At 40.0% G+C, this 17858-nt stretch overlaps 1 protein-coding gene across 3 annotated transcripts in view; it reads left to right on the top strand.

Moving 5' to 3' along the window:
- The window catches only part of LOC121284417 (probable ribonuclease ZC3H12C), a 75227-nt gene that overhangs the window by 41988 nt on the left and 15381 nt on the right, over positions 1-17858 (top strand). For all 3 annotated transcript variants that reach the window (XM_041199864.1, XM_041199865.1, XM_041199866.1), the window contains 2 exons: positions 1693-2447; positions 15167-15306. In XM_041199864.1, the coding sequence (XP_041055798.1) occupies positions 1693-2447; positions 15167-15306 (895 nt within the window). The remainder of the gene's footprint in view (positions 1-1692; positions 2448-15166; positions 15307-17858) is intronic.

Raw genomic sequence — 17858 nt, 5'->3', positions numbered from 1 at the left:
GTTTGAGTGTGAACTGATAGACGTATGATAACTATAACAGAAAAGTGGCTTAAAGGAAGGCAGTTCAGACTGATTACAGAATTTTCAAATGGGCTAGAGGGAAATTTAAAAAAGAACAGAGTTGCAATATTGCTTAAAGAAACAATCATACCTGAGAGGGAAGGGATGATGTGCTAGGAGGATCATCAAATGAGGCCATGTGGCTTGAAGTGAGAAGCCAAAAAAGGAACAATCGCAGTGGTAGATAGAGACTTCCAAACAGTCAGAGGGAGCTGGAAGAGCAAATATGTAGGCAAATTGCTGGGAAGTGCAGAAGTAATATGGCAGTTAATATGAGATTTCTCTAATGTTATCCTAATATAATTTGGGATAAATTTAGTATCAAAATAATAGAGGGTGCTGAATGCTTAAAATGCATTCGGAAGAACCTTTATAGCCCGTACCAACAGAAAAAAAGGACAGTTCAAGACTTAGTTTTGGAGAATGAATCTGAGCAGTTGGAACGGATCAGTGGGAGACTATTTCAATGGTGGTAATTATAATTCAGATTAGCGTGGCTATGGAAAAGGATAAAGATATACCAAGGGTAAAAATTTTAAATGGGGGAAAGGTCATGCTAAGCTGTGATGTGATTTAGCAAAAATGGACTGGAAACATCTGCTTGAAGGTAAGTCGGTGTCAGAGCAGGGGGAGGCACTCAAGGAGAACAGAGGGTTCAGAACAGATATGCTGTCATAAAAAAGTTGGGACTGCTAAATTTTTTTCTGCCCCCACCCCAACCTTCCAACCAGATGTCAAAGGGCTGACAGAGTAAGATGGCAAAAAAAAAATTCAAGTACCAAAAACTCAATGCTGTAGAGGAGTATAGAAAATGCAGGAGTGAAATTCGAAAGTAATGGCAGGGCCAAGAATAAACAAGTGCTTCTTAATGCAAAACAGTATCTGAATGTCCAATTGGTGGCAAGTTTGAAATTAGACTGATGAAGAGTCATATGGACTCAACGTTAACTGTATTCCTCTCTGCAGATGCTGTGAGACCTGCTGAGTTTTTCCAGCTATTTTTGTTTTTGTTTCAGATTTCCAGCATCCGCAGTATTTTGCTTTTATCAAATTGAAATTAGACTTGTTCTTTTACGTAGTGCTGAGATGAAGTAAGAGACTGCTTTGCAGGCAAGGAATAGTGGGTGCAATCAAAATGAACAGTGGTGTGATGATGACACCAAAAACAGCAACAAAAAACTGATTAATCGCAACAAAAGGCCAATTCATCAAGTTTTAAAGCTATGTCTAGTTGCTGTGCTCCTTTAAGCATCTGATTCACTCCAGCCTTTAAAGATGCACAACATTGGTTTCCAATGGGGAAATGCATCTGAATTCCTGGGTGGCAAGGTAATGTCCCTAAAATTGGGTGTGCACTATGGTGCAGCGCAAGCCTCCTGATTATTAAGTGCATCTCCATTGAAAAGCCCAGGGCAGGTGCAAAAGCAAAGATCCTGATTTTCTATTCTGCACTGCTGGTCCATATGAGTGGCATTTCACTCCCTACCCTGATGCAGGAAGTGCAATGGAAAAAATCAAATAGCTGTTCCAGAAAACTTTCTTAATTTGTTTTACTTGAATTATTTGGTTAGCTCTACTTTTTTGAGGTAATGAACAACCATTTTGAAATTCTTTTTGCTTTCCACCATCTAGAAACACAGCCTGTTGTGTATCCAAACACGCAAAACTCCAGGATTGACTCCACATACATGCAACAAATTCATGGGCTTGAATAATCACTCTGTGCATGAGAACAGCATTGTTCTGGGACTACTACATCTCAATGTGGAAAGCACTGACAAACCGCTAAACGTGATAACATCTTGGTCAATGGTGGAAAAACCAGCAATGGAGAAAGGGTACTCTAGTACAGAGAATGTTGGGGAGTGGTTAGTGCAAGACACAGACAACTCGGATTCAGACAGTGAATTGGAGCATTTGGGAATTGCCATGTTAGAGACTGGTCCTTTAAGTAAAGCTCATCGACAGCTTTGTAGGTCACCTGGTTTGGAATCAAATCTACTAAAATGCAATGAGGTTCTACAGGATTTTAAAATAGATGCTGAAACAAAACCAAAGGAAGATTTAAAACTCACTGATGAAGACAAAGACTACCAAACCAAAATGGAGTTTGCACTGAAGTTAGGATATTCAGAAGAACAAGTACAGCTTGTCCTGACAAAATTAGGAACAGATGCCCTCCCTAATGATATACTAGGTGAGCTTGTTAAGCTGGGGAATAAACTTGATTCTGATGCTTCCTGTGGCACAAGTAACCCTGGAACTATGACTCCGCGCGATACAACTTCAACAGATTCTCAAAGATCTGATTCGCCTGTAGAAGAATTGGTGGATGATGGTGATAATCTAAAGCCTGTGGTCATTGATGGTAGTAATGTGGCAATGAGGTAAGTGGGAAATTTGCATGCTTCCCTTATCCCTCTCTACTTTGATAGCTATAGGACATTGGGCTGCCAACCAGAACCTTGAGTTTTCCTACCCACATTGGTTTAATACTAAATGTGTTTTTTTGTGAGGGGTGATGGTGAGGTGGAAGAGGGAAAAAGAGCGTTCAGCTACCAACAAAAGCCTGTTTGAAGTCATTCCACAAGTGGCTGATATGAATAATGGTAACTGAAGTTCCTTTAACCAAGATAGGCTTCTAATTGTTAAATTAAAGCTTAGAAGATATAGGCAAATTATTATTGGACTCCTGGCACTGACTAATTACACCTGTATTATTATCTCCATCTGCCACATATGGAACCTGTTATTAGTTTTACAAATGGATGATTTTTGAATCAGCTCACGTTTAGCTTTAACAAAATTTTTTACAGTGCCTTGCGGTCATCTGAGTTTTGCTCTTAATGTCACTGAGGGCACACTTTGTTCAGACATGCTTTTTTTTTTCTGTGTGGGCTGCCAGTAAATTATATGTATTCATTAGCAGCCCTTCATGTTTTTTAAAAAATCATTGTAGATTGAATGGGTTGCATTTGTGAGGTGACCAGGATGTTTGACTGGCACTCTTTTAAATTTTAGCTTCAAGGATGTTTCTATTTATCAAAGCTCTTCCAACTCTTCCCACAGTTACTTACCAAATGGACAGTGGGAGCCAAGGAAAGGAGGAGCTAGGGAAAGAAGATAATTCAATAATTTTAAATTAATTATGATATGGATACATGGTATGGACAAGAAAAGATTTAGGTTGGCAATTTTTTTTAAAGACCACAGAGTTAACCATGTTAGTAAAATTAATATTTTAAAATTGGTGTTCTCCTTATCTCAGTAATGAGTTGCTTGACTTTGTGGTTTTATTTCTAAATTAGTATTTAGGCTGTATTACTGAATTTTCTATGTGTTGTAAATGTTTTTACAGGTCTCCAAGGATTGATTTTTCTATTTTAGATTTTGAAGGGAGGAAAACATTTCAATAAAAGTTTAAACGTTTTATTGACTTGGTAGTGAAAAATAGTGATTGACTGCAGCAATGAAAACTGAAATTCATCAAACAAGCTTCATTCTGCAATTGATGCACAGCAGTGATCCTGTTTAAATGCAAAAACCTTGAAGCAACAACAATTAATTTAGCATTTTACATGCATGCAAATCTATATAACTACCTACACCTGACCAGTAGCTTCCAAAAAAAAGTCTGACCCTGCTGTCAACAGTCAGACTTAAAAAATAGACTACAGAGTGTATTTAAGGTTATGACATGAGAAAATAACTAGTTACATGAGCTTAATATCAAACTCTAGATATACTATAAAATTGTTTTGTTTTCAGGAATAAAAGCAAGTACACGATAACACAAAGGGAGAAGTATGAATGCTGAAATCATAAAATTATTGATGTATTTCTTGGGGAAGTCTGGGGGCAGTATCACCTGGAAAAATTCAAATTTTTATTTTTAAAATTATGTTTTCAGGTTAATTTCAAGCACTTTTTTTCATTTATTCCTCTGATTATGGTTTCAGATCCACTTTCCTGCCTGCCCCCACCATAATCCTTGACTCCCCATCTGTCAAAAATTTGTCTAACTCTGTCTTGAATAAATTCAATGATCCAGCCTTCACTCCTCTCTGGGGAAGAGAATTCCACATACTAACAACCCTCAGAGAGAAATAAAAATCTCCTCATCTTGGTCTTAATAGGGAAACCTGTTATTCTTAAATGTGTCCCTAGTTCTAATCTTCCTCGTAAGTGGAAACATCCCCCTGGTAGCTACCCTGTCAAGTCCCCTCAGGATCTTGTGTTTCAAAATGATTACCTCTCATTTTTCTAAATTACACTGGGTATAAGGCCCAACCTATTCACCCTTTCTTCATATGATAAGCTCTTCACCCCAGGAATGACTAGACTGAGCCTTCTCTGTACTGCTTCTAATGCAATTATATATTTTTTTTAAATAAGATGACCAAAACTGTACACAGTATTTCGGATGAGGTCTTATCAATGCCTTGTTTGGCTGCAGTAAAGCTTCCCTACTTTTATATCCCATTCCCCTTGCAATAAACCATCAATATTCCATTTACCTTCCTAATCACTTGCTGCACCTGCATATTAACTTTTTGTCACTTGTGTCACAGGTCACCCAGATCCCTCTGTACCACTGAGTTCTGCAATCTCTCTCCATTTAAATAGTATACTACTTTCCCACTCTTCCTGCCAAAGTGGATAAGTTCATATTTTCCCACATTATACTCCATCTGCCAATTTTTTTGCCCACTCACTTAACCTATCTATATCCCTTTATAGACATTCTATCTCCTCTTTGAAAACTTACTTTCCTACCCATCTTGATGTCATTGGCATATTTAGCTGCACATATTCAGTCCCTTCATCCAAATCATTGATGTAGATTGTAAATAGTTGAGGCCCAAACACTGATCACTGTGGCACTCCATTAGTTACGTCGCCAACCCAAAAAAGACCCATTTATCCCTACTCTTTGCTTCCTGTCAGCTAACCAATTGTCTATCCATGTTGATATATTACTCCCTACACCGTGAGCTCTTATTTTGCGCAGTCACCTTTAATGTGGCACCTTATCAAATGGCTTTTGGAAATCCAAATATACCACATCTACAGGTTCCCCTTTACCCACCTTGCTTGTTACATTCTCAAAAAAACCTCTAAATTAGTTAAATACTATTTCCTTTTCACAAAGCCGTGCTGACTCTGCCTGATCATTATTATCATGATTATTTTCTAAGTGTCCTGCTGTAACCTTTTTAATAATGTATTCTAGCAATTTCCCAATGGCAGATGTAAGGCTGACTGATCTATAATTTCCTGTTTTGTCTCCCTCCTTATTTGAATAAAGGTGTTATGTTAGCTATTTTCCAATCCACTGAGACCGTTATAGAATCTAAGGAATTTTGGAATATTATAACCAATGTACCTACTATCTTTGCAGCCACTTATTTTAAGACCCTAGGATGCAGGCCATCTGGTCCTGGGGACTTATCAGCCTTGAGTCTAATAGTCTTCCCAGCACCTTTTCCCTAGTGATTGTGATTGTTTTGATTTCCTCCCTTCCTTTTACCTCTTTATAGACAGCAATGTGAGGCTTAGATGCTGGAGTTTTCACACTTAGAATGCTTGCCCTGACACAAAACCTTCACTCCTTTCTACATATTTTCCCCTTTGAATGCATATTCAAAAATAAATAAAGAATGCTTCAACATCTCTTTCTTCAAACTTTGGAAGAGCTTGTACAAATCAAAACATCTCCCCAATAGGGTCTGATCTGGAAATAAGTCCTTCCTCACCTACTGGTGTATCTTTTTTTAACTGCCTGCATTTTAAGCTGGAATTCTCTGCCCCTCTCTTTTTCTCTTTCCTCCTTTTCTAACCTCAGAATTTCTAATTCCTTTCCTTGTTTTCTTTCTCTCTCCTGCCTTTGTCTGATCCCTTTGAAATGCTCTTTTTCTTTTTATGCTACATCTAGTTCTAATTTTTTCATTTGCAACTGAATTTCAGCCCATTCCAAAGACCCACCCCTTGGAGACCTCGGTCTCTCGGACATTCCTTCTAATTTCAAATGGTGTGCAATGCCTTCAATTGTGTCTGACTCATTTGCCCCTACAGGTAATCCCAGTTGTAATTGATCCATCAATTCCCTTAACAACTTTATTTACCTTTTGTAAACCAGCCAAAGTTATAACTTCAACCCCCCAGACAAGGCTTAGCAACCGCCCAAGCCACATTGCAGTCTCACCACTTTGAAAAAAACACTTCTTATCAACTCCTGAATTCAAAGTGCTTCTTGAAGGCAAAGGACCCTTAGAGAATGAGGCTGTGGAAGTAATAATGGGGAACCAGGAAATGGCAGAGAAGTTTAATAAATATTTTGCATCAGTCATCACAGTAGAGGACACTAATAGCATTCCAAAAATACTAAATAACTAAGGGACAAAAGGCAGGGAGGAAATAAATACAATAACTATCACTAGAGAAAAAGCATTAGGGAAACTGATGGAGCTAAAGGCCAATAAGTCTCCTGGACCTGATGAGTTGCATCCTAGGATATTAAAGGAAGTAGCTAGTGGATGCACAGGTGGTAATCTTCCAAGAATCCTTAGATTCTGGAAAAGTCCCAGAGGATTGGAAAACTGCCAATGTAACGCCCATATTCAAAAAGGGAGGGAGACAAAAAACAGGTTAACTACAGGCCAGTTAGCTTAACATCTGTCATTGGGAAAATGTTGGAGTCTATTATAAAGGATGTAATAGCAGAGCATTTAGAATTGCATGATATAATCAAGCAGAGTCAGCATGGCTTCAAGAAGGGGAAATCATGCCTGACAAATGTACTAGAATTCTTCTGAGGTAACAAGCAGGATAGATAAAGGGAAACAAGTAAATGTAATATATTTGGATTTCCAAAAGGCATTTGATAAGGTACCATACATAAGGCTACTTAAAAAGATAAGAGCCCATGGTGCTGGGAGTAGTATATTAGCAGGGATAGAGGATTAGCTAACTAATAGAAGACAGAGAGTTGAGATAAGGTGGGGGGGGGGGGCATTTTCACAATGGCAGCCTGTAATAAGTGGAGTGCCACAGGGATCAGTACTGGGGCCACAATTATTTACAATATATATTAATGACTTGGATGAAGGAAGTAAATGTACTATCACAAACTTTGCGGATGACACAAAAATAGGTAGGAAGGCAAGTGGTGAGGATGACACAGAGTCTACAGAGGGATATAGACAGGTTAAACTTGGCAAATGGAATATAATGTGGGAAAATGTGAGGTTATGCACTTTGGCAGAAAGAATAGAGGAGGTGAATATTATTTAAATGGAGAAAGACTGCAGAAAGCTTCTGCACAGAGGGATTTGGGGGTCCTCATGCATGAATCACAAAAAGCTAGCATACAAGTTCAGCAGGTAATAGGGAAGGCAAATAGAATGTTGGCCTTTATTTCAAAGGGAATGGAGTATAAAAATAGAGAAGTTTGCTAAAACTATAGAAAACGCTAGTTAGATCACACCTAGAATATTGTGAACAGTTTTATTCCCCTTATATAAGGAAAGATATAACTGGCATTGGAGGCAGTCCAGAGAAGGTTCACTAGGTTGATCCCAGGTATGGAGGGATTTTCTTATGAGGAGAGGTTGAGTAGGTTCGGTCTATACACATTGGAGCTTAGAAGAATGAGAGGCGACCTTATTGAAACATATAAGATTCTTAGGGGGCTTGACAGGATAGATGCTGAGAGGTTGTTTCCCATTGTGGGAGAGTCTAGGGCCAGAGGGCAAAATCTCAGAGTAAGGGGTCACCCATTTAAGACAGATGAGGAGGAATTTCTTTTCTGAGGATAGTCAATCTGTGGAATTCTTTACCTCAGAGGGCTGTAGAGGCTGGGTTGTTAAGTATATTGAAGGTTGAGATAGATTTTTAATCAGTAAGGGAATCGAGGGCTTTGGGGAAAAGGCAAGAAAATGGAGTTGAGGATAATCAGATCAGCCATGATCTCATTGAATGGCAGAGCAGACTCGATGGGCCGAATGGCCTAATTCTGCTCCTACGTTTTATGGTCGTACTTGTAATGTTAAGATTCACCAACTCCAAACCAATCAAGGAATTTCAAATATATCCTGCAAAGATACCCCACCTTTGTTATGCCACAGCTGATGGTAAATGCTGAGCTGTTCAAATCCCAGGGGGAAACTTGAAACAACTGCCACAACTGTTTTGCAATTTGTATAAATTTGAGATGCATGCCTTGAATTCAGTAGTAATAAGACCACCAAGTCTTATAGGTTTCTTACAAAACTGAATTCAACCTTTATTAATGGAAGAAATGATGTCAAGTACATACATAAATCTACAAATTACTATGATAACGTTTAAATATCCTAATTAATCTAAACCCCCATTTACACTTTTGTTAAGGTAACAGTAAGACACACACATTGACCCAGGCAAAGAAACATGACACCCTGAACAATCCAATTCAAAGTGAGTTTTCTTAACTTCAGTTCTTTGTAGACAGCAGCTTGAGGCTTAGATGTTGGAGGTTTTCACACTTGTTAGACCTTAGAATTCCTTCCCTTATACACAACCTTCGCTCCTTTATACATATTTTCCCCTTTGAATGCCAATTCCTGTTGTTTCACTGTCTTTGGACTTTACCTCTCTGATAATAAAAATTTCTCTCAGTACCAATTTTACCAATAATCTTTGGGGGAGAAATAAACACATTGTTTCTGAACTTCTCTTGGCTAGGTGAAACATGTCACACCGTCTTTTGAATTCAAGCTAGTCTGGCTTATTTAAAAATGCAAATGTTCCCTTTACACCTATGTCTACCTACTTAACATTTCAAACCTAGCTTATCTTCTAATACATCAAAGCCTTCAGACCAGCTGCCTTTATTTCAATTAAGACGCTCACTCTCTCTCTCTCTCTCTCTCTCTCTCTCTCTCTCTCTCTCTCTCTCTCACACTCTCTCTCACACACACACACACAAACAATTACTGTACTTTACAATAAATTCCGATAACATTGAGAATTATTATATCTCCCTGACATAGCTATCAGGTCATACAAGTTATTTCTGTCTGTGCTAACAATTCATTTGTTTTGTTAGAATGCTGCGCACATTTAGATACAGAGCTTTTAACTTTGTCTTTTTATCATTTTTGGAATCCTTGGCCTTTGTTGCTGGTGCACATGTAGGTTTGTACTCTCTGTCCCTTCCTGCCACACTCTGCTTATCTTTACCCAAATTGCTACCCTGCTGTAGTACCTCTTTATTAGCCTTTGATTCATTACACCTCCTCTCACATGATCCCACCTCCACCCTCTCTACCGCCCTAATTATGTGACTGACTGGAACACTGGGCCCTGCATGGTTCAGGTGAAGTCCATCCCAGCGGTACTGCTCCCACTTTACTGGTGCAAGTGCCCCCATGAATTGAAACCCATTTTCCCACACCAGTCTTTGAGCCACGCATTCGTATCTCTATCATATTCACCTTATGCAAATTTGCTCGTGGCTCCGGTAATACTCCAGAGAAACTATCTTTGAGGTTTTGCTTTTTTTTTTTGGCCCAAAGCTGCTCATGATCCCCAAGCAGAACCTCTTTCCTAGTTCTATCCATGTCATTGGTATCAGCTTGGACAACAACAACTGGATCTCCCCCTCCCACTACAAGTTCCTCTTCAGCCCCAAGCAGATGTCCCAAACCCTAGCAACACAGCGTCTGGACTCACGCTCTCGACTGCAGACAACTGTGTCAACCCCCCCGTCTATACTATCGTCTACTATGTCTACTACTACAACAACAACATTCTTTTTAACTCCTGCCACTTGAGGGCTTCCTATGCCATGGTCTGATGGTCCTTTTGCTCATCCACCCTGCAGCCCTAACTTTCATTCCCACAAGCTGTAGGAACCTCGAACCTGTTGGACAATTGCAAGGGCTGAGGCTCTTCCACACTTTCCTTCCGAATCCTCTTACCTGCCTCACTTGCAGTGATACCCTGACCGCTGACCAAACCAGAAGACCCCAAACTAAGGGGTGTGATTGCCTCTTGGAACAAAGTGTCCAGGTAACTTTCCTCCTTCCTGATGCATCGCATTGTCTGCAACTCAGCCTCCAGCTCAATGACTCCTCAAGCTGCTGAGATTTACTACAGACATGGTTGCCCTGAATCACACTGGTGGCCAGGAATTCCCACATTTTGCAGCCTGAACACATCACCTGCCCTGCCAACTTTATTATGCTTTAATTAATTTATTGTTATTTTCTTAATTTATGATAAACCCTGCTACTCCTAATGAGCTCTACTGCTAATAAACCTTACCAATACTGATAAAACCTTAATTACAATAAATCACCTGATTTTGAAAGATAAATGAGCAAAATACTCACCAGCCAATCACTTACCTGCTTCCCTCTCCGCTCACTGCACCAAATTCCCAAGTTCACTCTGGCTAGCTGCACTCAGTAATAAGCCGCTGTCTTCATGTTTACTTGTATTCCCTGTCTCAATGTTACTCAAGACCAATAAACCTAAAGCCCATATATACTGCTTCATAACATGTTGTCTATCTTCCTAAGTATTCTGGGAGAAAAATTAAATACCTAATAAAGTAACATTGAAATAAGAATCATTCATTTGTGGTTTTCAGAAAAATGGACAACAGAATTTGATCCTCATTATAGAGACATTGGGGGAGAAAAGGCAGAGCCCCAAGTAGAATCCTTCCTCACAAAGGACTGACCAGTTTTAACATGGCACCACCTTGGTAGTTAAACAATGACAACTTGCTTCTTGATGTAGTGAAATGCCCCAAGGTGCTTCGCAGAAATTTAATCAATCACAATTTCACACTGACCCACAAAGATATTAATACAGGTGACCAAAATTTGGGTTCAAGCGGTAGGTTTTAAGGAGCATCCCCAAAGGAGGAGAAAGGTGGAGATGGTTATTGAAGGAATTTCAGAGCTTGGGCCAAAACAGTTGAAGACACAGCTGCTAATGCTGGAGTGATGAAAATTGAGATGCGCAAGATGCAAAATTAGAATGCAGAAATGCAGAGGGACATAGAACTGGAGAGGCATGGAGGGGTAGGGGTGGAAATTTGAAAACTAGGATGAGAATGTTTTTTAAATTGAATTGTTGACTCCAGGTTCAGCAATGTAAGTCGTGAGCATGGGGGTCATAGGTGAATGGGACATGCCACGAGTTGGGAGTAGGGCATTTGAGATAAGGATCATACACCTGCTCCAGACCAAGGCCTACCTGTGAAGGGAATATTTCATACACATCTTTTGTTTCTTTTCTTTACCCATTACCAATCCCTTTGGCTTTTGAACCATGTAACTTTTTGACATGTAATTTCTCCTGCCTTCCACCCTATCACAGACCTTCCCTTTTGTTCTTCTCTACCCCCTCTTCCCCTTCACTTGCTCATCTATTATATTTCTAACTTTCCTCAGTTCTGATGAAAGGACACAGACCTGAAATGTTAACTCTGTTTTTCTCTCCATAAATATTGTCTGACCTGTTGAGTATTCTCAGCATTTTTGTTTTTATTTTGGGGGCAGGGACTTTCTACATACAGTTTGGGCTTCTGAACCAATGAAACAATGTGATCACAGGGGTTAAATAGAGCAGGAATAAAGGATTGAGTGTTTGGGGAAAATGAGATGAAGAATAGGTATGAAAAGGGTGAGGGTGGTGGGAAATGCCTACAATTATAGGGCAGATAGGAAAGATTATGAATAGTGAAGGGCATATATTAGGAATAAAAAGGAATCAGGGTTGCAATGTTTTATGATTGTGGAAGTATTATAAATAGACAAGGAGGTAAAGGTACAGATTTGGAAACGTATGATGTAACTTTGGAAATTAGGCTTTAGCTGGGGTGAGATTGGAAAATAAATATGCCGACTATAAAATTTTTAGGAAAGGTGGAAAATACTAAAGGAGGAGGAGTGCTCTTACTAATTCTGTATGGTTACAACCATTTTTATGATGGTTATTAGCTACTTAACAGTGACAAAGAAATAGAGTATGAGATTTGTCATTAATTTAGAGCGATTGACAGTAGAAACAGTTGTAAGTTAACTACCTTGAGGTAGACCGGAATAAGAAGAGAGTTTGAGATTCAAATACATCCAAGACTATTAATTCTGTACTCTACCTGAGAATCATCAATAGAATGCAGTTTGTTGCATGTGCAACGAAGAAGCACTAAATAGAATTTGGATAATGAAAGTTGCTGAGCAGCCCTGCTTCATGTGTGAGAACGGTTGAGAAATACTGGCTATAGCCTAATTAGGTTCACCTTGAAAATGGAGACAAAGAGGAATGCAAGGTAAGTGTGTTGGACTTGCAAGTCAGGTAGTTTCAGTAAGATGAAAGGGGGATTTTATCTTTTATTATTTGTTCATGGGATGTGGGCATTGCTGGCTGGACCAGCATTTATTGCCCATCACTAATTGGCCTTGAGAAGGTGGTGGTGAGCTGCCGCTTTGAACAGCTGCAGTCCATGTGTTGTAGGAACGCCCACAGTTGTGTTAGGGAGGATGTTGCAAGATTTTGACCCTGTGACAGTTAAATAATGGTGATATATTTCCAAGTCTGGCTGGTGTGTGACTTGGAGGGGAACTTGCAGTTGGTGGTGTTCCCATGCATCTGCCGCCCTTGTCCTTCCAGGTAGTAGAGGTTGCGTGTTTGGAAGGTGCTGTCAAAGGAGCCTTGGTGAGTTGCTGCGGCACATCTTGTAGATGGTACGCACTGCTGCTGCTGTGCATCGTTGGTGGAGGGAGTGAGTGTTGAAAGTGGTGGATGGGGTGCCAATCAAGCAGGCTGCTTTGTTCTGGATAATGTCAAGCTTCTCGATTGTTGTTGGAACTGCACTCACCTAGGCAAGTGGTGACTTGCCAACACACTCCTGACTTGTGCCTTGTAGCTGGTGGACAGGCTATGGGAGTCAGGAGGTGAGTTATTCACTGCAGAATTCCCAGCCTCTGACCTACTGCCTACTGTTGTTGCCACAGTATTTATATGGCTGGTCCAGTTCAGTTTCTGGTCAATGGTTAACCCCCCCCGCCCCCCGCCCCAAGGATATTGATAGTGGGGGATTCGGCGATAGTAATGCCATTGAATGTCAAGGGAAGATGGTTAAATCTCTCCTGTTGGAGACAGTCATTGCCTGGCACTTGGATGGTGTGAATGTTTCTTGCCACTTAACAACCCAAAGCCTGAATATTGTCCAGGACTTGCTACACATGGACACAAACTGCTTCAGTATCTAAGGAGTCACAAATGGTGCTGATCATCAGCAAACATCCCCACTTCTGACCTTATGATGGAGGGAAGATCATTGATGAAACAGCTGAAGATGATTGGGCCTAGAACACTACCTGAAGGAACTCTTGCAGTGATGTCCTGGGACTGAGATGACTGACCTCCAACAATCACAACCGTCTCCCTTTGTGCTAGATATGACTGCACCAGTGGAGAGATTTCCCCCGACTCCCGTTGACTTCAGCTTTATTAGCCTTTGATGTCACACTCGGTCAAATGCGGCCTTGGAGTCAAGGGCAGTCACTCTCACCTCACCTCTTGTCTTCAGCTCTTTTGTCCATATTTGGACCAAAGCTGTAATGAGTCAGGAGCTGAGTGACCCTGACAACCCAAACTGAGCATCATTGAGCAGGTTATTGCTGTGTAAGTGCCGCTTGATAGCAGTGTTGACAACACTTTCCATCACTTTGCTGATGATCAAGAGTAAACTGATGCAGTGGTAGTTGTCTGGGTTAGATTTGTCCTGTTTTTTGTGGACAGGACATACCTGGGCAATTTTCCACATTGCCAGTAGGTGCCAGTGTTGTACCTGTACTGGAACAGCTTAGCTAAGGACGGAGCTAGTCCCGGAGCCAAAGTCTTCAGTCCTATTAGTTGTAATTTAATTGGTTAGCAGTTGAAGCAGCTGATTACCTGTGGTGGATATTTAAATATGAGATGAATAAAGTAGAGGTTAAATATATTCTACTAGGAGGAAAAGAATATGATTCATGAATAAAATTTGATTTAAAAAGAATCAAATGATAGAGGAGTATTCAGTACATAGAAACAATTCTGCATGGTGTTTACTCTCTGCACGCACATTGTCCTTATCACATTTGCCCACCTCTTACTATGTCTCTTCATCCATCATTCATCCATCAAATCTAATATTGAATGTTGACAACAGTCTGTCTAACCCACAAACCCTGGAAGTGAATTGCACAGCCTTACAGTTTTGCATAAAGATGTTTTCTGTGCTCTGTCTTAAATCTCCATTAATTACTGAATTGTCCCCTTCTATTAACCCTGTCCCATCCTTTCATAATTGTAAGCACTTCTACTATATTGGCCCATAATCTACATTATTCTTTTTGAAGCTTTTATATTTTTACTTCATTGCAGCCAGCATTTTGGTGTAATCTGTGTTGCACCACCATTACATGCCTCAATATTGCACACAGCCTTAATTTAAGTCCAATAAGTTCATCATTACCTCTTGACCTTTATGTTCAATACCACTTATGATAAAACCTAGAATTCACTTAACGCCTTTACAGCCTTATCAAACTGTGTTACAGCCTTTAATATTCAAAGGGATATTCAGAGAAATTGAGTTTTTTTCCCACGAACTGAAAGATTGAATAGCAAAGATTATGAAAAGTCTTGAGAGGATAAATAGTGAATGATTGTTTGGCTGTTTGTTGAATCAGTAACTAAGGATGTGGACTGAATTATCACTAGAAAAATAATGGGCAATGTTAGAAATATTTTTAGTGTTATTGGAACATGTTTTGCTATAGCTACTGAGACAGATATTAAGAAAATTGGTATATAAGAATAAAAAGGTAGAGAGATGGGATTAGGCTTGTTGATTTGAAGAGCAAGCCGTGAATCAAATGGCAACTCTCTATGCTGTAATTTATTTTCACTTTTGTCCTGAGCAGGATACAAGGATGCTTTATGACTATATTTTAATAATTCAATTTTTCTGGTATTGCCCCTATTTGCTGATGATAGTGTTAACTGGAAAAAATAATTTTATTGAATATATGGGTTTAAGATGCATTTTTATTTTTTGCAGTCATGGCAATAAGGAAGTGTTCTCCTGTCGAGGAATTAAGTTAGCAGTGGACTGGTTTTTGGAAAGGAGCCATAAAGATATTACTGTGTTTGTGCCCGCCTGGAGGAAGGAACAGTCAAGGCCTGATGCCCTCATCACGGGTAACCTGTAGCAATTACTCACTGGGTTTGAATTGGTAAATAAATATTGCCAGTAATGTTGCTGTTGATAGACTGGCATAGACCCCAGTTTCATTTATTTTAGACTTGAAGTCTAAATAATTCTCTTATATGAATTGAAATTTTTTGGGCTTTAGTATTTTGTGGTGGGACAGAGTCCTTTTAAAAAAAAAAATTCAGATTAATGTTTTTGCACTGTTATAAGCACATTAGTGATCTTGCTATAAAAAGTAATGCACTCAATTTGTTAAATGAATTGTGAATCTTTTTCCTTTGACTATTGCACAGAATAAATAACACTGTTGATGCAATCTACACATGTGCAGCTTTCCAGAAGATTGCAAAATAGTTTGTGCTCCTCAAGGTGCTATTGGTAGACTAGGAGCCTTATCTATTAAAACTCTACCCATAAAGTAACTCTTCTACCCTGCTATAAATTGGGTTAGTTGGGCTGCAAATTGTTTTTCATTCATCTTCTAAATCGGGCCTGTCCAACCTTCTTGCTTGGGAGAGTGGGGCCGTGTTTCCAATTTTTTTTTTCTCACTTGAGAGGCCACTGAGCAAATTTTGGAAAGATAAGGCTTGGCACAACATTAAACTGAATTTTGAAAAAAAAAGTTGAGGTATTAAGAAAAAAAACAATTGCTGAGCAAAAATAAGGCAGTGTCATAGAAATAAATTAAATTAATAAAAAGTAATTAATAAAAATGACCAGAGTGAGAGAGGGGTAATGTGTGTGTGCCAGGCTCACTCCCAGTCTCAAGAGGCTCACTCACAATGGGTGAGGGTTAGTAAGGGTTGGTGTGTGGTGGTGAGAGCAAGTGAGAAACCTAAGACTGGGAGTAAGGCAGTCTCTCTCTCTCCTTTCTTCCTTTCTTCCTTTCTTCCTTTCTTTCTTTCTTTCTTTCTTTCTTTCTTTCTCTTTCTCTCTCTCTCCCCCTCACTCCCTCCCCAGATTGAAAACAGCGTGAAAGGAGAGAAAAAATGTAAAGGTTTTATGTTACAGGAGTCCCGTAAGATAATTGGTTGGTAAGTATAGGCCTTTCCCTACTTGACACAGGAGATGATAGGTGAGTTATTATATTATACCAAGATTAAGGTATGTCAATGCAGCTCAGCCATGTGAAATGTGCATCCTGCAGGATGTGGGAAGTCGTGCAGGCACAAAATGCCCTCGATGACTACATCTGCAGGAGATGTCACCAGCTTCAGAAACTTGAGCTCCAGTTTGTGGAACTCAAGTGGTAGCTGGAGTTACTGTTGTGCATCTGCAAGGCTGAGGATTTTGGGTATAGCACATTTGAGAGGTGGTCAAATCGCAGCCAAGAGGTACACAGGCAGAGAGGGAATGGGTGACCGCTGGAGTATCTAAGAGCAACAGGAATCCCATCAGGCTACCTCATTCTCTTAACTGCTTTTTCATTTTGGATACTGGTGAATGAGATGGTTCCTCAGAGGACTACAGCAAGAGCCAGGTTTGTGGCACCATGGGTGGCTGTTGCACCGGAGTGGAGTAGGAAGAGTAGTAGAGCTATAGTAGTAGGGGATTCCATAGTTAGGGGAGTGGACACGCGTTTCTATGGCTGAAGACTTGACTCTAGGATGGTATATTGCCTCCCTGGTGCCAGGGTCAAGGATGTCACAGAGCAGCTCAAGACATTCTTTTGAGGGAAAAGTGAGCAGCCAGAGGTCATAGTCCACGTTGGGACTAATGGTATAAGTTGGTCCTGAAGGTCGATTTTAGGGTGTTAGGAAGGGAAGTAAAAAGCAGCACCTCAAGAACAGTAATCTCAGGATTGCTCCCAGTGCCTTGTGCTAGCGAGCATAAGAATAGGAAGATTGAGCTGTTCAACACATGGCTGGCGATATGGAGTAGAAGAGAGGGCTTGAGATTTCTGAGGGATGGGACTGGTTTTGAGGCAGATGGGACCTGTACAAGAAGGAAAGATTGCACCTTAACAAGACTGGGACGAATGTCCTCGAGTGGAGGTTTGCTAGTGCTGTTGGGGAGGATTTAAACTAGATTGGCAGGGAGATGTGAACCTGACTGAAATTCGGAGTGGAGAGGAGAAAAGCTGGCAGTGGGAAGTAGGGAAGTATTAGCTGATAAGGATTATATATCAGAGGGTAGTATCAAGGTAAATAAAATACTTGGAGAGTTTGATAGTATTAGAGTAGGGAATAGTCATTAAATAGGATCAGAGTAAGGGGGAAAGTTTTAAAAAAAAGCCTGTATAAGTGTATATCTACATAAGTCATTGAAGATGGCAGGGCATGTTGAGAGAGCAGTTAATAAAGCATATAGCACCTTATTAATAGGGGCATTGAGTACAAGAGTAAGGAGGTCATATTAAATTTGTATAAGACACTCGTTAAACCTCATCTGGAGTACTGCATCCAACTCCTGGGCATCATACTTGAGGAAGGATGTGAAGGAATTGGAGAGAGTACAGAGGAGATTCACAAGAATGATTCTAAGGATGGAGAACTGTAACCATGTGGATAGATTGAAGGAAGTAAGGCTGAGAGGAAAA

The sequence above is a fragment of the Carcharodon carcharias genome, chromosome 11 (assembly GCF_017639515.1).
Source record: "Carcharodon carcharias isolate sCarCar2 chromosome 11, sCarCar2.pri, whole genome shotgun sequence".
Taxonomy (NCBI): Eukaryota; Metazoa; Chordata; class Chondrichthyes; order Lamniformes; family Lamnidae; genus Carcharodon; species Carcharodon carcharias.
The sequence above is the reverse complement of the archived record's forward strand: the minus strand, read 5'-3'. Positions and strand labels throughout refer to the sequence as shown.